The following is a 21414-nucleotide window of genomic DNA, read 5'->3' as shown; positions in this document are numbered from 1 at the left end:
TGAAATATTACTGATTGTTTATTTTCGACACAACTACAGAGAGAAAAATACAATTAAAAACATGTTTAATTCAACTGTGACTTAGAATTGTAATCTCAGAGAATGACAAGGTATATTTAACGAGGATAATTCTGCACATACATTACAGTGAGAAGAAAACATGACACCAGGAAACATTTAGCAAATTGGCAATTCTCAGGGGATGATAAAAGAAAAATGCACTCACTCTTCTAAATGTGATCATACCCTGAATGCACATCTCTTTTCTTCCATAAATGTACTCAGAGTAATTTGCTTGTGTTTATTTGATTACATATAGTAGCCTGGACACCGTCATTATTCTTTATTGTAATTATTTACATTTCTTGTGCCCTTGAATTTGCAAAACAATGTAAGCTGAGAGATATACTGCAGTATTGGTACAAAGCAAAGCAATACTATACATTTCACTTTAAATCACCACTGTAATTGTAAGAAAATATGCAGGAAAATATCACCCTGCACAAAAAATGCAATCTTCCCACAGAATATGTTTCTCTCCGTCTCTGCGGATCAACTCACAGATAAATTGCTGAATTTGGTAGCAATGGAACAGAAAGCCATTTCAACGCATTTTCTCAAGATTGAAAAAGTGTAAAGAAAGCATAGAGAATCACAGACGCACCTCATTTTAACTGGGACTGAAGCCAAAAAGCTTTATTATCTACACATTCACAATTGTTAACTTTTTTCCCCTTCGATCCGCCAGTCCATTTCATTTATATATACAGTAAGTGGGCTTTTTCCCCCCCTCATCATATGGGGTGAAGCCTGCGAGCTAGTTCAGGCAGTCAACTCGAGCACCAATGATACATTAACACGTGACGCGCCTCGTCCCTCTTACAACCAACCAAACACATTCTCCTAAACATGCCGCTCTATTTAAGCTGCCAGGTCTTCCTGCCTCTGCCTCCTTAATGCTGCTGCTGTGTTCACTTGCTATTGCTGCATTCATGTTCCTGCTGCTGCTTGCCTGCCCCACCACCACCTCAGCTTCCACCCCAGCTTCCACCTCAGCTTCCACCCCAGCTTCCACCCCAGCTTCCACCCCTGCTTCCACCCCAGCTTCCACCCCAGCTTCCACCTCAGCTTCCACCCCAGCTTCCACCCCAGCTTCCACCCCAGCTTCCACCTCAGCTTCCACCCCAGCTTCCACCCCAGCTTCCACCCCAGCTTCCACCCCAGCTTCCACCCCAGCCCTGAGTGATGAGGCCCAAGCCTAGATGCCAAACTCAAACTATATGCTGCTTATAATTTACATATTAGGAAACACGTGAGTTGTCTGACTGAACTTCTATTCATGTTCAATTTGGTGTTTTATCTCTTCCACATTAATCATAATTCTGTCATGTTTTTTTTACATGGTTGCTCGTCATTACAGATTCAGCTTTCAAAATATATCCACATGAGAGAACATTTGAATGATCTGTTCATTATTACATCTGACACACATCATCTGGTATATGCAAATCTGAAATCATCATCGTCAATGGCATCCATTGATCGATGCCCGGAGTTTGATTGGTGGCAGGATCTATCGGAGTAAATCACAGAGAATAAATCCCCCTTCAACAAGTCCTTAACGCACCACATATATTCCATGTGACACATCGTTTTATGCTAATTTAAAACGCGATCAATAATCTCCTTGAAGCTTTGAGATTAAGCGTCTTCATGTACACTGTGATGAAGAGGCTCTCCGTATGTGTTCGGAGGTGTCCATCAACTTCACATTTCAAACAGTGAATCAAGGAGGTGAAGGAAATACTGCAAACAAGGTTTTTCAGAGGCAGCATCTCTATTCTTTTACTGATCCACTGAGACGCTGTCGGCAGGCTTGACAACGCTCATGAAAGTCAAGTAGGGGTGAGCAGTAAACACCGAAGAAATCCAAGCTTCACTGGTTTTGGCCGTTGTGGATTTTTCCAGGGACAGGGGAGAGATATCCTGTAGCAATTGATTAAAGCAAAGCGAGTATATACAGTACACTTTAACGGTCACTGGCGTTGTAAGAAAATATTCAGGAATGTATCACGGCACAGAGTTGTGAATATTTATAGTCTCTTTCCATGTCTGTCTTCCATCTGTAAGCAGAGCAGAAAGACATTTCCAAGCATTGGATCGTTGTCTTTCCTTTTTCTTTGATATTTTTTTGTCCAAAGCATTGTGGTGTAACATTAAAATTGACATAGATCCATTTCAAGTCCATGGAACATTGTGCCCCGCATGTATCTTCAAACACAGCTGATGGTGGCATAGTCTAACGGGAAACACACAAATCTCGCTGTAAAACATAAATAAATAAAAAGAAAGAAACAGAATACCAAATAAGACTCCTCTACTTCTACCATGTACAGATTGGTCGGCATTGTTGTGCACGAACTGTGCTGCAATTCATCATCCAGCTGTCGGTGGGTGTCGGTGGAGTCGTGTTAAGGCTAATTTCCTTCGGGTTTATGTCGAAGAAACAAATGGAAAAGCGTCAAAACTCCATTATCACCAACCTGTTTTTTGTGTTCCTTCGGGAGAAATTATGTGAAGTTTGAACTGAACAGCCCAGTGTTCATACACATTTCTTTTGTCGCGCTCTATTTACCCTAACAGTCCGTCTGGTTTATAACAATGCAATTTAACAAATACATTCTCTGCTCACCGAGATAGAAACCAGCTATCATATTTCCATCATCAAAAGTCATTTCTCCGGTCCATTGGGCAGACAAATCGTGAGCTGGGGATGTTCTGTTTCAAAATCTTCCCTTTTTACATTTGGATATTCTCTTAGAACTTTAATGGAACAGTAACATCAGAGCGAATCGTTTTTTCTGTCTCTTTAGCTCAATTTCCAAATTGGGGAGAATAAGCGTCACGACAGTTCTTTGAGACTTCTTCCTCTTTAAGATTTTTTCAAAACTCTGTTGTGGAGATCTGGGTGACTTCTGATTGCAGATCTTGCTGGATCCTCCTGGAGCGAGAGCTGTGAGGGACCCACTCCATGCCTAGTCATGCCGGCTTCTTCCCAGTGTTCGACGGAGCGCACACGGACACCGGCTCCATGGCAGTGTTGCGTCCTCGGGTCTGACTGTGCTGCTCCACGTGGGTTCGACAGGGGAGGCAGAAATCCCTGAAACACCGCTTGAAATTCTCATCCAGAAAGGCATAGAGGACCGGGTTGAGGCTGCTGTTGGTGTATCCCAAGGCGATGCAAAGGTGCCAGGTGGCAATCACGAAGGGGTTCCTTTTGTCGATCTTCACCATAGTCTTCACGATGATGAAGATGTGGATGGGCGTCCAGCAGATGATGAAGGCGGCAACCACCACCAGGACCATTCGGGTGATTCGCCGCATGTTCCGGTCCTTTTCCTTGGAGCCGGAGAGCAGCCGGACGCTCTTCAGACGCAGGATCATGAGGCCGTAACAGATGGTGATGACCAGCACGGGAACCACGAAGGCGAAGATGAAGACGCAGATCTTTGTCACCGTGTCCCAGTACCAGGTGGGGTCAGGAAACTTCAACGTGCACATGGTTTTACCTGGGAAAAGTACAGGTATAATTATAAATGTGTTGATGTAAGGTTATGGTATCTAACAGGTTTTGATAGATACTGGTTTGTGCACTTAAAAAGCTTCATATGCTGTATATATGCCACACCTCCAAAATACTGTGTTTGTGCCTGCGTTACAAATGAAAGAAATCAGGAATATATTTCTGCGGGTGTTTCTGCAATTGCTTCGGACGACCATTAAAACAGAAAATAACTCTAATATCATATTTGGACAAACCTCTTAAATCACGATGGGCAACGGCATAATGTTATTTAGTTGTACCTTTCACAAGAATGAAACCTTGTGCCCTTCTAGTGTTTCAATCCAGTGTAGATTGGGGCTCCTTTGTGTTAAACAGATAAAGGGCAAACATTTCTGCATTGGTACTTAACATTGACACTTGATTGAAATGATTAATTTGGGGATTTACTGTAAATGAAAATGTTTAATATGCTATTTTTGAGTCAGTCTGATAATCAGACCATTGTTTGCCCTACCAAATTACTTACAATTACATTTCCACAATTCAAGGACTACTTTTTGAAGGAAAGGGGACTTTATTTCAAAGACAATGACCAGTTGGAATACTTTTGGATTATCTTTCAACATTATTTACTGGGGAAGTTGTCAAATGAAGCCAAAAAAGATCCTACTATCCTCGGGAGATTTCAATAGTTTCCTTGGTTTTAAATTATGTTTTTTGGATTCAGGTCACTTAACGTTTTGAAGGTTTTTCCACTCACTCTGAAACGATGAATCATTCAAGGGCCGGACTGGATACATAATTAGTCTTGCTTCTCCTTTGTTTGACATGCACACTCAAATAAAGTTCCCAAGGACTAGAATAAATAATAAATATCCTAATACATTTTAATCCCACAGGTCAAAACATCTTGAAGGTATTTTCATAGGTGATTCACAGCTGTCCTCAAGCACTAAGGTGAAGTTTCAGTTATTCATAGGGGTTACCTAATCTTGGAGGACGGTTCAAATGTATATGAAAACTTTCAAAATCCACTTTTTCATGTCTCTTCTACATCAACATGTAGAAAAGAAAAGAGACTCTGAAAGTTTCAGGAACAAAGATTCTCTCTCTTTTTGTCCTGATCCATTTATATAAAAACCTGTCTGAAAATGAGCTGATCAGATTTTGGCCACTTTATGATGTCATAACGATGTGTTGTCTTGGTAACCATTAGCCAATCAGCAACCAAGGTAACCCCCCCCCCCCTCTTATCACCTGAATCTTCTCCTAGAGCACCATTGTGTTCTTTGTAACCAAATATCTCTCAGAGGGGCGTGGGGAGGGGCTCCTTATTTTCATCTAAAGTAACAGACAGAGAATCAGCACTTTGGAAACAGGGCTGAAACAGAGGGGATTATGGGTAATGCTGCAATGATCTGTTTCGTGTTTGGAGCCAAACACTTCAGAGAAATGTTCTGTATATATCTGAGAGCTATAATATATTGATGAGTAACATAGGGGACCTTTAAAGAATAATAATGGGAATGTAACACTATCTCACCATTATCGTTCACTTTAGTCACAGCCATGACCATAATGGGCACCCCAATCGCCGAGGACAAACCCCAGATTAGCACGTTTATCATCTTCGCTTTGACCGGCGTTCGAAACCCGAGCGCCCGGATGGGGTGACACACGGCGACGTATCGGTCCACGCTCATCATGGTGAGGGTGAAGATGCTCGTGAACATGTTGTAGTAGTCGATGGCGATGATGAGCTTGCACAAGACTTCCCCAAAAGGCCAGTTGTTCATGAGGTAGTTGGCGCTCTGGAACGGCAGCGTGCTCGTCGCCAAGGCGTCTGCGAGGGCCAGGTTGAAGATATAGATGTTTGTGGATGTCTTCATCTTGGTGTATCTGGTTGTGATGAGAGAGGAGAACAAGTGTTTGCAATCAGCAGCGGTGAAAATGAGAGTGTTAAAGGCATGTGGGATTTGAAAGTGTTATTCAAAGTTCAACGTATTTTAATGGATTAGTTCGTTCCCTCGGGCAATAGATCAGCAGCGTACAACTAGATTGTCCTTTTTCTAATTGAGTGATTTGAGATAATTGCTGGCTTGTTGGCCGTAGATGCAGCCTACTAAAGCACCAGAGAGTTGTGAAAGAAAAACTGAGATTCATGTATGTTGTATGTCCTGGACCCTGCTTTAATCATGGGGCTGTGCTTTTCTATCAGTGTGTGAGTCGAAGATATGATTTATCTTGGACTGGAAGAAATAATAATGGCTATCAGCTTTTGCTTATTGAGGTCAGAAATGTTCCTCTGAGGCATAAGGATATTTCACTGAGGCTTCTCTCAACAGAAACTCCTCCTAGATGTGTTCATGAACTTCATTAGAACAAACCCAAAGTCCAATATCTCAAAGGATACGTGAATAGATTTTTCTTCTGGTCATATTTCACAAAGCCAGTATAGGCACAAACGCATATACAGTTTATATTCTTATAATCACTTTTTATGTGTATGAAACGTTTTTCAGCATTAACGATGAATTTACAAACCTTCCTATAAAGTTATCGGTTTTAACGGAGCCAAGTCATCTAAAGAGAGGCCGACTTTTATGTTAATACAATGCATCTCATTGGTGGAATGGATTCAATGCGTATGACTTGGCAGTGTTGGAGCACTGGAGAGATTAGAGTTAATACCAAAGGTTAGTCTGAGTCTTTTTGAAGGTCTCCTTTTGCAAATGACTGCATTTCTACTGGACCTTGCTTCAGCCTCAGTAAGATGAGGAATATTTTGTAATTGTTTTGCCTGGTCAAGACTACAATTCCAGGGAAGTGACTAAAGCCATTTACGTATGCACATATGTACATTATGTTGTGATTGAATGTAAAATGTCCTGCTTCAAATCAAAACACTAAACAAAGATTGTTAAGTGGATTCCATCTTGTTTTGTCTGTATTTGTTTCCTCGTGAGAAACAAGGACAATTCCCATATAGTAAACAAATCACCTCTGCATTGGCTTTTACATATCTTAGCAGGACATTGGTGAAAGGGCTGCAAAAGTGGTCAATTAAGGGCAATCCTCTTTTGTTTTCTGTTGGTGTTTTGAATTATGGAGGTTTCCGATCAACTTGCGAAATCCCAATGCTTACCATGATTAATTTGTAAGTGTGTAATGCAGTGTGGGACTTGCACTGCTGTGGTTTTTGTATTGACTTGCTCTCAACCTCTCAAAGTCTTGCTATTGACTCGGTCTCGATACCCTTGCTCATTACATTGTGTACAATTAGTAGCATGTCTTGAATTGAGAACATCTGATGCAATCAGGATAGCGTTTAAGCAGATTCGCCAACAAGGCACTATATGGAAGACCTACAATATAAAAAGCAGGAGGTATATTCAGAAATAGAGCAATACAAAGTCAATAAAAGCTTGTACATATATGAATAAGAGGTATCTCCCTTGTTCTCATGTGACCCTGTGGTGCCAAGTTGTTGTATTTGTGAAAAACTGTCTCTACTCATGCCACACTTGGGTAACAATGTCTTTCATGTGCGTGTAGACGGCTCTGGATTGTTCCCTACTGTACTTAAGGTTTCATGTTATGCGTTTAGATTAATTTTGATAGTCTTGTCTACCCCTCATGTGTCGAAAGTACTTTTCCTGCCTTCCCGCTGTTGTGATTATCGTATTGCCTTCACCCGGTGATGTCTGTCTAGTATTTATAGTTCTTCCCCTGTCTCGTTGCCAGATTGTCTTGTGCGTTTCCAAGCATTCCAGCGTCATAGTCATTGTCATCTTTCATAGCTACAGTAATCTTTCATAGATAGCTAGATTAAGTAAGGTATGATTAGTATGTATTTTTTTATTAGTATATTGTAGTTTTTTGATAGGGAAGACAGTTTATTGAGTGTTTGTTTTGTTGTTTTATGTATTCAGTGTATTACCTGTTTACATTAAAAACACTTTATTTTGATACTGTGTCCGTGTCTGTATCGTGCATTTGATTCCACGCCTTTGTACAGCCTTAACAATTTGGTTTCTATAACACACAGTTGGCAATATACTATATTTATACCGTTTTTTAGACTGTGAGTGTAAGCACATTGATATTGAATTGTATCTCGTTGCACTGTCATCCCTACTACCTCTGCTTTTACCACTCTTATTTTTTTATTTGTGTCTATTTTTTACTGCAGTGAGAGTTGCCAAATAAATGTCGTTGTACTTTATATGATGAAAATAAAGATATATTCTATTCTATTATGAGAGTTGATGCATTGATGATGTATTAGTGACTAAACTCTGTGGGTTGACATTTTGTATGATATAATAAATGAGTGTGATGAGAACGCAGGCTTCAGTCGAATCAGAAAATATAATCACATTGATTGCTGATGAAGACTCATCGCTTGCACCATAATTCACTGTCACTTACTGTAAAAGCACAGGAGCAGTTAAATACACCGTTTATGGGCTGGATACCTTTAGGAGTCCTAGGGAGCTGCAGAATCCATAATATGACTTGTGTTATTGGGACACTAAATGGACCTAAAGCACCATTCGGACGTGATTTATTTCTCTAAGGAAGGTAAGGGTATTTTTTCTTTTAATGTTTATTTTATTAGCTTTTCTTTTTAATGACTGATTTTAAATGCAATTTTCTTAATGTCTTTCATTTTTTGTAAAGCACTTTGAATTGCCTTGTGTTGAAAAGTGCTATATAAATAAACTTGCCTTGCCTTGCCTTGCCTTGTTTTAACATAATCCCACGAGGAGCAACGTGCTTGTATTTTAAATTGGATCTCAGTGGGGGGGTTTTGTATGCATGAAAAGCTGCTTGTCCTTCTACTGTTTTTACTAAGCTGATAGACGCATGCTAACACCGGCATGAAATCAAATTTGAGCCGTCAGGAGAGCAAGAGCCCTTGGAAGCAAATCAAATGTGGTGCTGTGCTGTCGGCTACAACAAAGTACTGCTTTTGTCTCTTTAGCCCTGTTCATTTAGCCAACATTTGTTCACTTTTTGATCAATTGGCATCATTAAAAGTATGATGTATTAGCCATTAGCAGTGTACATGGATCACTGAATTACTTTGATGCAAAAGAAAACTTAAAAAGATGCAGAACCTCCGAAGCCTCTTTTTATATGATTACCGAGTAGATTCATGGGTGATGAATAATAGAGTAACATCATCCTGAAGTGTTAGTCACACAGAATATACCAACATGTGTTTCAGGGAGGCTGTGGCTCAGTGGATAGAGTGCTGGACTTCGAATTAGGGGGTAGCAAGTTTGAGTCCCACTGCAGTCAGCATGTTGTTGTGTCCCTGAGACACTTCACCCCAAATTGCTCCTGTGGGGATTGTCCACAGTACTGAATGTATGTAAGTCGCTTTGGATAAAAGTGTAATGTAATGTATTTGATGTAAATATGACTCAGAAGTTGAAGGATTTTTTTTATTTATTTTTTTTATTTCAGAAACACTTTTTGTTATATTCCATGGAATGCTCTTAACATCCCGATAGCAATGAATATCTTAAATGCTTTGACAATAACTACATAGAAAAATGTTCATCAGTGGAAGCCGTAGCGCTGTAAAAAGCACGACCAAACATTTTAGCTGGCCCGACTAAAATAACTGGATGGCCTACCTGCCTGTCAGCCTTCAATCTGTGCACAAACGTATCTCGTGCCCTCATTGGTCATGTGCGCGTTCGTGTGTTGGAGGAGGGGCTCTGTGAGGAAGGGGCAGATTTTTCCCGGTTTTGTATTTTCAGATTCGCACTCAAGCTGGTTTCTCCAAAATTACCACCCCCACCTTTAATGCTTTGTCCTGCTGAATGTCTACCTCTGTCATTTCTAGATGGTAATAATACCATCTTGAATGATGAATGGTGAATCACTGTGAATGTTTAATTCATCACCTCCTGTAATGTTAATCCGTCCAAATGGTGTTTGATAAATAAATGATACCTGCGCTTTTCTGCAAAGTAAAATCTAAGGTCTAGTTAAGTCAATCTGCAACACACGTTCATGTGACCTTGATTATATTGTACACATTCAGCCTCATTTTCTATTCATTTCTATTAAATCCAGCAAAAGGAAATGCCGAAGTCAGCAGCAGATTGCTTTGGTTTTCATTTGACCTCGTAGCCTAATCATAATCCGCTTCATGTATTCGCTGTTTGTGCAAGAAAGCATAATATTACTGTAAGGATTTGAGTTGATGTAAAAATGCGACAGTCAGATAGGAAAATGAAAAGCCTTAGTTCGAGTTTCGTCTTCTGAGACAAAATGAATTATGTTGTGATTAAAGCCTTAAAGCACCGAAAGCCTGGCTTTCGACATGGGCAGAGGATTATGTGCGAACGTGTGTTTATCGCCAGAACCACTTTGATAATTGAAGTGTGATTCAAACAGAAATCTTGTTACCCTCTCTCGTGATCCGAACTGACAATATAGGCTCGCACACAATGATCCCTGCAACTTCATCCCTCCCTTTAGCAATAGCACTACAGCCTACAATTCACACCATCCATTTTTGTAACAATCTTGGGACTATCAATAAAATGGTTTGAAGGGGAGTAAAAATAATGCAAGTCTGCAGTATTTTACTCTAGGGGTTTGTTTGTGTATAGGAGTACAGTAAATCATCAAATATAATTGGAAAAAGAAAAATGTGGGTGTAGCTTTTATGGCCCCAAGACATTATATCAAGATTGTTGGATTATGAGCATGCCAAATAACCAGTGAGCCCTAAAGAAGGCAAACATTGCTATAGGTGGAGGCTCTTTGGTTCCTGTCAGCAACAAAGCAGTAAGGCAACAGGACACATGAGTGGTTTCAATAAACTGGGTTTTTTATTTATCCAAAAGTCCAAAGAAAACATCATCAATCAATAATTTCTAATAACTAGGCCGTTAAAAGAGGTCAACAGAAAATACCTCAAATAAACATGGCATCTACTTAACAGGTGATACCTCAATAAACTGACCTGCTGCAATGACAAACCAAGGAACCTATATAGTGGCTTGGCCAAACCAAGTTGAAACCAAGGGATAATTAATAGTAACAGAAAACACAAAGGACACTGACAAAACCCAAATCCCCCTTTGACATGGAAGCAGGTGGTTTGTCCCAATTGGCTCCTTGCAGTATTTATGAGTCCTCAGCCACGCCCTTTGCTAAACCAGGAAGTAACCTCCCCCAACAGCCACGGTACCTCAAGAGACAAAGAAAGTCATCAATGCAAACAAATACTTGTGTTAGCTGTGCTAAAATGTTTGAAGTAATGTCAGATTACAATCAAATAAATACCATTTAAATCAAATGTGTGGTGTTAATTGGCATATTGTATTGCAGCTGCACTGAAGCAAAACTACTGAAGGTGAGGGTGCAGTCTAGTTGGTTTACCCTGTGTGACTGGCCATTACAGTGCCAATCATGCAGGAACCTGTGCTGTGTAGCTCTTTTCAGGATGTGACAATCACATTGCAAGACTTTAATTTAACACCGAGCAGTGACAGTTGCAAAAACATAGAAACTGTGACAAGAGAACTTGTTTCGCCCCTCCAATCACATCGCTCGTCCCGAGGTCATGTTATGGTTAATTGCTTTGTGTACAATTCCGATAAAGCAGGAAATTCACATCTTCCCTTTTTGCTAGGCTAGGAGAAGCAATTATCTGTCAAGAATGTCCTTCTTCTTGTCGCTGTGAAAAACGGCTTTCACACTTGTCTACTTTCTTCGTTTATGTTTGTATCATGGCAGTGGACCCCCGCTACGAGAATGTCATGGCTGTCGAATCTTTTCCTCGTCACACAAGTATTTTAGTGCGACATGAGAAGAAATGATGGCCCAATTCCAAACCACACCCTACCCACTCCCGCTCCGTGATGGAGTGAACTCCGTCTGCAGTCTCACTCGCAGCTTAACGAGGCTCCCTCCTGTCAGATGGAGGCTTTGGGACCAACTCCCCTCTCTCCGGCAGAAACAGGAAATGCCATAATTTTGTATCTCTTGGATTAAAAATAACAAAAATAAAAATCACTAATGGTGTTTCTTTTTTGTTTTAAAATCTGATGTTTATAAGCTTCTTAGTTTTTGAGACAGTCCCTGTAAATATACACAACTTTATAATTAAATGCACACTTTTACCGTTTTCTGGACTAAACACAGGTATATGATCCTGGGTTAAAACAATACGAGGTAACCATGAAGTTATTAACATCTGTATGACGATATTACATGTGTATCTTGTGCAGTTTATCAGTAAATGTTTGCACTGAAGTATTAGTCAGGTAGATGCAGACTCACTGTTGGAGGGCTTGATAACCCACTCCCCCTCAACACTCGTTGGTTTGGAACAGCACTTGTGGCAGACCCTCCGCGAACGTGCAAACGGAGGGGGAGTGTGTAGGGGTAGTGGTGTGTAGGGATAGTGATGTGTAGGGGTAGTGTGTAGGGGTAGTGTGTAGGGGTAGGGGTAGTGGTGTGTAGGGGTAGTGTGTAGGGGTAATGGTGTGTAGGGGTAGTGGTGTGTAGGGGTAGTGGTGTGTAGGGGTAGGGGTAGTGGTGTGTAGGGGTAGTGTGTAGGGGTAATGGTGTGTAGGGGTAGTGGTGTGTAGGGGTAGTGGTGTGTAGGGGTAGTGGTGTGTAGGGGGTAGTGTGTAGGGGTAGGGGTAGTGGGTGTGTTGTCGGGTCCGTGTTGTCGGGTCGTGGTGTGTCGGGTCGGGGTCGTGGTGTGTCGGGGTCGTGTGTCGGTTGTGGTAGTGTCGGGTCTGTGGTGTGTCGGGGTCCTGGTGTGTCGGGGTCGTGTGTCGGGGTCGGGGTCGTGGTGTGTCGGGGTCGTGTGTCGGGGTTCGGTCGTGGTGTGTCGGGGTCGTGGTGTCGGGGTCTGGTGTGTCGCGGTCGTCGTGTGTCGGGGTCCTGGTGTGTCGGGGTCGTGTGTGTCGGGGTCGTGGTGTGTCGGTGTCGTGGTGTGTTGGGTCGTGTGTTGGGTCGTGTGTTGGTCGTGTGTTGGGTCGTGGTGTCGGGGTCTGGTGTGTCGGGGTCGTGTGTGTCGGGTCCTGGTGTGTCGTAGGTCGTGGTGTGTCGGGGTCGTGGTGTGTCGGGTCGGGGTCGTTGGTGTGTCGGGTTCGCGTGTGTCGGGTCGTGGTTGTCGGGGTCGTGGTGTGTCTTTCGTCGTGTGTCGGGGTCCTGGTGTGTCGGGGTCTGGTGTGTCGGGGTCGTGGGTGTGTCGGGGCGTGGTGTGTCGGGGTCGTGGTGTGTCGGGGTCCGTGTGTCGGGGTCGTGGGTGTGTCGGGGTCGTGTGTCGGGTCGTGGTGTGTCGGGGTCGTGGTGTGTCGGGGTCGTGGTGTGTCGGGGTCGTCGTGTGATCGGGAGTCCTGGTGTGTAGGGGTAGTGGTGTGTAGGGGTAGTGGTGTGTAGGGGTAGGGGTAGTGGTGTGTAGGGGTAGTGGTGTGTAGAGGTAGTAGTGTGTAGGGGTAGTGCATAGGGGTAGTGCGCAGGGGGTGGTTTGGAATTGGGCCAAAGTCTCGACCTCAAACTCGCTGTGATGTTTAGCGTCTACTTATGGCAGCAAGTATTGGCCATTGTGACCTCTTGGGTTTTGTAGACCGTGTCAATGATTGTTTTACCTGTAAACCATAGACAGATTGCCATTGATTACCGGTTGGTCATGTAGCTTGTCGTTGATGATGCTCGCTCGGCACATTTTAAATCCCATATAACTAGCAAAGGTATAAAAGATGCTTTACTAATGGATCTATAGAGCTGTGAAGGCAGTTAACGTAAGAAGAAAACTCAGCAAAAAATACCTGATACATCAGTTAGTCAAAGTATTGCAATGTGTGTAAAGACGTGAATGTATTCCTTTCCTACCGAGCTGTTTTTAAAAATGCATTGTAGCCGAGCCAGTAAGATTGTTCATCTGTTCAGACAATGGCTAACAATGAAATGAATACATTCAATAAAACTGATTCTTGTATTCAAGTCTTGACAAGATAACTAGCTAGCTAACAAAAGTAAAGAATGAAAGGGGAAATAAGGGTGCTTGACAGAAATCACTGTTGGCTACCTGCTACATTTTACCATAAAGGTACATCAACCACTGTACAGTATATTTTGTATCTATTGTACACTTCTGTAACATTCATTGTATTCAACTCAGTAGCTAGCCAACAAAGATAGCTGGCTGAAGATAATTAAAAGTAAACAGACAGTTGAACAATTAAAAGAAAATGTGATGGATAGGAAGAGATGTAAACACTTTGATTGGTGGCCCTAATAACGAATAATGGTGTGTTTTTCAGAGCACAATGGAGGCAAATGGACTTGTGTTGTCCATGACATTTTCTAGATGGCCTGTGTAGGATTTATTGCATGTTTTGCACGAACGAATCAAACACAAATCTCCTAATTAGCGCAAGCAAGCTAATCTGTTGTTGTATTGTTAGCTGGACGATTAAAAAAGCTTTTACAGCTAAAGTGGTACATAGGTTGGATTTGTATACAAGCTTAAATATGTGAATACTTTACCTTTTGATTTAAATTGTTCTGCTATTTGTAATTTGTGAAGCAGCACACAGATGCACACTCAGCTACAGAGATTAGAGATTAGCTTTGACATCAGTCCTGATCTTTTCTCTCTACACCACTCGATGTTACACCTCCATGTGTAACAACATCAATCCTTTCTTTGTCGTGCTTAACTCTGCAGTGTTTTCGGGGCTGAAGGCTAAACACACACACACACACACACACACACACACACACACACACACACACACACACACACACACACACACACACACACACACACACACACACACACACACACACACACACACACACACACACACACTCTGAAACGCTGCTGGGGGAGATGGAAAAGACACTCAGCCCAGGAAATAAACGGCCTGACACACACACACACACACACACACACACACACACACACACACACACACACACACACACACACACACACACACACACACACACACACACACACACACACACACACACACACACACACACACACACACACACACACACACACCACACACACACACACACACACACACACACACACACACACACACACACACACACACACACACACACACACACACACACACACACACACACACACACACACACAGTGCCTTATGTAATTCCAGAGTAAGCATTACCAGCAACTGCCAATTACATGTACACGTACTCTGGGATAATGACACTTTTTTCCTCATTTCTCCCACGGAGGGCTTTTACTCTTCGCTGCAGTGAATCCCCCTCAGAGGTAGAATTAGTGACGCCTCCTCAGAGGAGACTTTTTATTCTCAGAGAAGAAGAGAGCGACAGACTTCATCTCTCATGCTGCCCAATGCTATGATATTTTCAGCCAAATTCCCAGTCCCTGACAAAAAGAAAATGTCTTCCTCAAGCTGTGTTGACTCAATCTGTAGATGTATCCTTCCGTCTTCCCCAAAATATAATATTACATGATTATATTCTACTGCATTATCTTATATCATATTATAATTACAGAATATTTACAGTATGAGTATCCTGTCTGAATTCATACAGTAGGCTTCGAAATAGCCACCTTTTAGTTTATCTGAAATAATATTTATTCCACCATAACTCCTGCTGACTTCCGGATATACCATCCATCACAATCAAAATATAACAGGACGTAATTCAATGTCATGTGATCTTATAGGTCCTAAATCTGTTGCTTCTCTGCAATCTGCCCCACAAATAAAAATGCAATAATGTCTCAAATACTAGATTGTAGAATTTCAGTTATATTATACACACTGTTCTGCTTTCTGCACTGACCTCAGCAGCTGTTCTCACTGCAAACATCGCCTCACAATGAAAGCAGTTGTATTAAAAACAGAAATAGCCTGACATCCAGGGGAGATGTGATTAGTGAGTAAACACACGGTAAAGGGCAGAAAGTCTGATGCACATTTGATCAACTTATTATCACAACGGGAACAGTTTGCAGAGCTGTGCTTTGTTGACATAAGTCCAGCCATACGTCACGCCTCTTTAAACATCACTGTTGGCTGAAATCGGGTTTCCGGGTCGCTGCCGGAGGACCTGGGAGTCTGGGGGCCCTTCTCACTTCTCACCTCTTTGCACTGGCTTTTAATACTAGTTGAGCATTACATTTTTATATTTGTATGTGTTTTTTATTTATTTATTTTTTATATGTTTCTAGTTATTGTGCTTTTTATTATGTTTTTAATTATTGTTTTATTATCGTACTCCCATTGGGTTATTCACTATTGTAGTTACTGCCTGCCCTGTACAGCACTTTGGTCAGCCGAAGGTTGTTTTAAATGTGCTATATAAATAAATAAAGATTGAGATTGAGATTCTCTTATTTTTCATTTCCTCGCTCCTCGGTCTCGGTCTCACCGGAAGTTGATTTGTCTGCGCCATCTTGAGTACCGTCCCAATGGCCTTATCTTTGCGGGAGGAACGAGGAGCGAGGAGCGAGGAGCGAGGAGCGAGGAGCTATAACCGAGGAACCACCAGACCATCCTTCGATGAAATCCTCAGACACTCGCCCCGCCCCCTTACTGTGTATCGCTCACTGATTGGACGAGGCAGTGCATGCACTGATCTGATGCTTCTTGACATGAGAGCAGTTTCCCAGCGGAGTGAAGAAAATACATGAACCTCACGGAGTCACTCCTCAGTCTATACCGTGTTTTGTGCACTCTAATCAATATTAATCCAACTAATGTTCGTTTATACATTTTAAGAATGGCGTTTATCTTTTTTGAGAATTAGTTCTTATTTTATTTTATTTATTTGGGTCTACAACAGATGATACAAATGTTAGTGTCAGTAAATGTGCACTAACAGAGGCGGGGGTGTGTGTGGAAATAACGGGGACAGAGCAGCTGTCAGACGATCAGCTGTGCAGCGTCATCACAAACGGACGTCGCTTCACGTGACGCTCCGGAGGAAAGGACGTCCCATTGCTCTTAAAACTCATTTCCCTGCTTCTCGTGGTTTCCTTGCGTCTCTCCATGCTTCCCTGGTGGGAGGGACTAGTCGCAGGGAAACGACACAAGTGAGGGACGCAAGGAACCCATTTAACCGAAGTGAGAAGGGCCCTGGGATGCAACAATTATAGAAATGCCAAACGGCTCATTTCGGAGGACTCGTCTGCTTGACGCCGGGACGACCGGCTGCCCTCCCCGACAGGCGCACGGACGCGAGGGCCCGCTCATCACTGCGCGCACAAGTGCGACCGCAGTTTTAATTATTGTTATTATTTGCATCCCTGAACATTAATGGTTAAAGGACGGGATCTTTGAATGTATACAAGGTTATCTGAGTTATATTTATGATGTATAAATCCGGCCCTGTGGAAACCCAGGCCTGCTAGGTCATTGTTGACATTGGAAAGAGTTGCTAGAAAAAACACATCTAGACTCAAAGTTCTCCAGCAATATCAACCACATCTCAGTCTACCTTGACAAATGGAGTCTGCTCAGTTGCCATGCCGATAACTCAGTTGCCTTGTGGAAATGTAGCCATGTTTCAACAACTAAATTAATTTCTCACCTCTTTTTTTGGGAGGGGGTTCTATTAGGAAGCCCCCACACACTCCCCCTGAAACGCCTCCATTGAACTCCTTTGCTTACTTCCAGAACATTGTGACATCACTATGTAACACTCATGCTGCTATTGGCTAGAACACATTGTACGTGATAGGCTAAGGGGCGGGACATCTCTAAGCGGTTGAGCAATCACAACAGAGCCGGCCAGCTAACCAATCAGAGCAGACATGGCTCTGGTTTCAGACAGAGGGTGAAAAGAGGTGCTGTATGATAAAAATACAGAGCTTTTATAATTTGCTTAATGCATGCTTCTTAGGTAATATTACGTTTCTTTGGCTCTTTTCTTGCTGCAACAAACACATTTCCCCTCTGTGGGACGGATACAGGGATTCTGATTCTCGACATTAACGCATGGAGACATGTCCCAGCTGACGCATGGAGACATGTCCCAGCTGAGGCACTACATACAAATATGAACCTGAACATAAGCAGAATAGGGCCCGTGGGAAAGATAACAAGCCTCCTTTATGTAGATTATTGTTCCATGCCTCACAGGAAGTTTTAAAAAGCTACAGAAAAATGAACGAGGACATGAAGTCAAGCGTTTACACAGCTTTCTTTCTAGATTCCAGCACTGGATTCTTGTTTCTTTAAGTGTGCTCCCCTCAGAGTTTGCAGATGTTCCACATGAGGTTATATTATATATCCTGTCTTGGATAGTTAATGCTCTCAGTCTTTTCTCTCCTCACGAAGAACGGCTGTTTGATGCCTTCGCCCCGAGCTCCCATCCATTTCCTCTCTGCGTCCTTCTTATTTCCCTCAGTGCCTTCTTTTACTTGTCTTTCGCCTTGTTTGGCCAATTATTTTAACTCCAAACTCCTGTATGCAAATGATAGGCAGTGTTGTAAATATGTATGACTTTTTTCTTGGTTTAATAACCAGAACTTCCAGCTTGCTTGTGGCTTTTTCAATATTCAGCTCCATCGGTTGTGTCTTCTCTCTCTGTTTCTCCATGTCATTGCATATATTGAAGGAACCATTTAGATTTTATATCTTATATCGTGTACATTTTAGCCTGTAGTGTCATGCTGTTGTATACTGTTTGATATATAACTCTGCAAGAAGCTCAAAACACAACAGAAACCAGGGGACACTAAAAAGTGACGCACACAGCTGGGACCGGAGCACTTGGTGACGTTCGGGGATTATAAAGCTGGCCAACTGTCACCTTCGTGTCCCCTGGTTTCCGTTGTGTTCGGAGCGTCTTGCAGCGTTTCCTTTATGCTCTTTTACTAAATGCTGCATGTGTGGTCAAGTTGGTGAAGATGTGTCTTGTGTTTAGGCACATTTGTGTTTTTATATTTGCATCGTTTTTGAAGCTGCAGCACGTTTCTCCTAATGGAAGAGTGTTGGGCCGTTGTAGCAGATTTGCACCTGTCGGCCACTGCAGAAATGTATCCTGTAGTGTCAGCTGTTTATCCCCCTCTGCTTTTCCTTCTGAAACTACCTGCGTGTTTAATTTGCCAGCCCAGCTGCAGCAATGCATGCTTCAGGTGATTCTGGGGTTGGAAACACGTACAGAGAGTTTGAGATTAGTATAATCAACACGATGAGAGCCTCTACCGGCAAATCGGCTTTTTTCCTGATAAGCAGCAGTTAGTTCTGGGTGGCTTCTGGGGTAATGACAGGGTGGGTTTTATCTGGTGTCAATGTGAGTTGTGATGCTTCTAGAGCTGAAGGGGAAACTGTGACCTCAGGCTGACTATTATACTGAAAACATGCACTAGTGCACAACATCCGTTCAGCCTTTTGGCCTTAAATACCTTAATTTACATATTTAAACACTAAAATATGTCGTTTTAAGCAAACACACTCTAAACCCAGCTGATTCTGGGACTGCCACCAACCCTTTTAGAAAAAATCTTGCACATGTTGTTCCTCCATGTAGAAATAATGAAAGAACAATCTCATGCTTTATGCAGGGTACCTTAGGGATGCAGGCAGTTCACACACAATGCAGACAGGTTTGCTTGCAAGCAGCTCCACCTTCTCCATCACCCTCATAGAGACTGATGTGCATGCAACCAGCTGTCTATGGGGAAACTAATGCTATTGCAACATTTAAGAAAGACCCCATACCGATCCTAGGGCTTTACATAATGCATATTCTTGTTATTCTTGTTTATAGACTAATTTCTTTGAGCAAAAGGTGGTTGAAAATGTCACTTCCTCATGGCGTCAAGACAGAGCTGATTGGTCGACTGATTAGTGGATAGACCTCAAAATCAAAGATACATTTGAATGCAACAAATTGCTTACTTTTACATAACATGGAAACCTGTCTTCGGCACTCTTCTCACCAGCACAACATACACAAACAAATGTGCATCTTAAACTCCCAAAAGTGACTAAGGCAGTTAGACTATTATGACACTAGTGCTTTTGGGTGAATTTCCCATATAATATTGCTCATCATATTCATACTGTGCTTTAAATCAAGTTCAACGCTTTCAATGCCAAACCTTGCACCCTGTACATGACCAGGACGATTCAAATTACTTTAATGTCCTGACATTTACATACAATTAAAATGTGGCTTTGGCTGAAAAAAACACTATGCTTCACACACAATAAACAAACAATGTTCATCCTAAAGTCTAAAAGTGACTAAGTTGCATCATAAGGACACCAACATGAGTTATTGTGGGTTACATTTCCAATTAAATCTGGCTTTATCAGAGTCATACTGGTGCTTTTAAATAAGCAGTGCCTGTATTAACATACAGTGTGTATTACCTGACTACCCCGTACATCACCAGCACGTTCCCCATCAGCCCCACCACGCAGATCACGGAGTACAGAGCCGTGATGGAGATGGCGATGATCAGCCCCGCGGCGCTGCGAGCCCCGGGAACCGGAGCATCGGTGTGGTTGTTGGGCAGGAAACCCTCGTCCGGGAAGGTGACATTGTAGGGGATGACGGAGTAAAGGTCGGCCAGGGAGAGCTGCGCCCCGGGGACCGTGTAGGGCTCCATGCTGATCAAAACTTAGTTTCACAATTAAAAGGAAAGAGGGAAGGTCCGAAAAAAGCAAGAAAATAGTGGAGGAGTTCCCCCCAAACAATTGTAGAAGAGAGGCTGTGCGTAAAAAGGGTTGAGATGGTTCCCAGTGTTTCTATCCAGATAGAGAGGCAGGTCAGTTCAGTGTGTGTGTGTGTGTGTGTGTGTGTGTTCACCTCTTATACTACCCGAGACCCCCACCGCATTTTATACCTGCGCATCAACGTCAAAGCTGCGCGTTTATGTGCGTCAAATTGGGAATGGCGAGCGAGTGTTAGAGTGGGGTTTATCTGGCGAGAGACTTCATGCAAGAATATCGCGTTTCATTTGTTATGCAAATTTGAGAGTATTCTGCTTCCATTACATCTCGTCAAAATCCCAATTTAGGAGTTTCTTTTCCTAACTTTGTCTATGTGTTGCTTTAGATGAGTCCTAAATCCCCCCCCCCAAATAAAATGTCTTAAATAATGCCTGTAATGGTAAACTTATACTATTAGGGTAGTTTACCATTGTCTTATTAGTGCAAACTTTATATTCTACCTCATATGGGCACATAAATTGCAACAGTTCCCAGAATTATGTGTTGTTGCTTATAACCTCTGTGTGCACTTGCAGCAGTTCCTATAATAATGTATTTTAGCTCAGAAACTTGTCTATCAGCACTTTCTATTGTTTCCATAATGATGTTTCAACATCCATGACCTTAGAAATGCTGAAGTAAGGTCTGGGTGCATGGGTTAGGTCCTCTGCCTGCTATATGAATGACATCTAAGGTCACCCAAGGTCTGTACTCCAGAAGGGGGGCTAGGTGCCAAGTATGGGGCAATGGACAAGTTCCTGTTTAACCTCCTTCCTTTTATAATCAAGTTCCCCAATTCTTGTCCATGTGTTGTGGACAAGTTTCCCCACTTCCCCTTTTTGGTGAGTGAGCCCTGGTTCGATCCATTAGTGATTGACAAGTTTCAGTTCCTTTGGAAAGTGTCACGGTCGAGTGAAGGAAGCAGGACCCAAATGCAGATAACTCTTGAGAAACCCTTTATTTCAAGGATAAAGACAAATACAGAACAGAACACTCTCCGGTGAACTCCGTCACCAACAAACAATGACCCAACACTGAACACGGACAGAGAAAAGACTAAATACAAGAAGGGGTAATCATGACAACGAGAAACAGCCGGGCAGGGGAGGAGAAACACAAGGACAA

At 42.4% G+C, this 21414-nt stretch overlaps 1 protein-coding gene across 1 annotated transcript; it reads right to left on the bottom strand.

Annotated features, from left to right (window-relative positions):
* Positions 1–1175: 1175 nt before the first annotated feature.
* Positions 1176–20387, bottom strand: oprd1a (opioid receptor, delta 1a). The gene is made up of 3 exons (XM_034094565.2): positions 19948–20387; positions 5109–5464; positions 1176–3569 (listed from the first exon to the last, which is right to left on the bottom strand). The coding sequence occupies exons 1-3, from the start codon at positions 20184–20186 to the stop codon at positions 3040–3042; spliced, it is 1125 nt and encodes a 374-aa protein (XP_033950456.1). The 5' UTR covers positions 20187–20387; the 3' UTR covers positions 1176–3039.
* Between the last annotated feature and the right edge of the window lie 1027 nt (positions 20388–21414).

The sequence above is a fragment of the Pseudochaenichthys georgianus genome, chromosome 11, assembly GCF_902827115.2.
Source record: "Pseudochaenichthys georgianus chromosome 11, fPseGeo1.2, whole genome shotgun sequence".
Lineage (NCBI taxonomy): Eukaryota > Metazoa > Chordata > Actinopteri > Perciformes > Channichthyidae > Pseudochaenichthys > Pseudochaenichthys georgianus.
The sequence above is the reverse complement of the archived record's forward strand: the minus strand, read 5'-3'. Positions and strand labels throughout refer to the sequence as shown.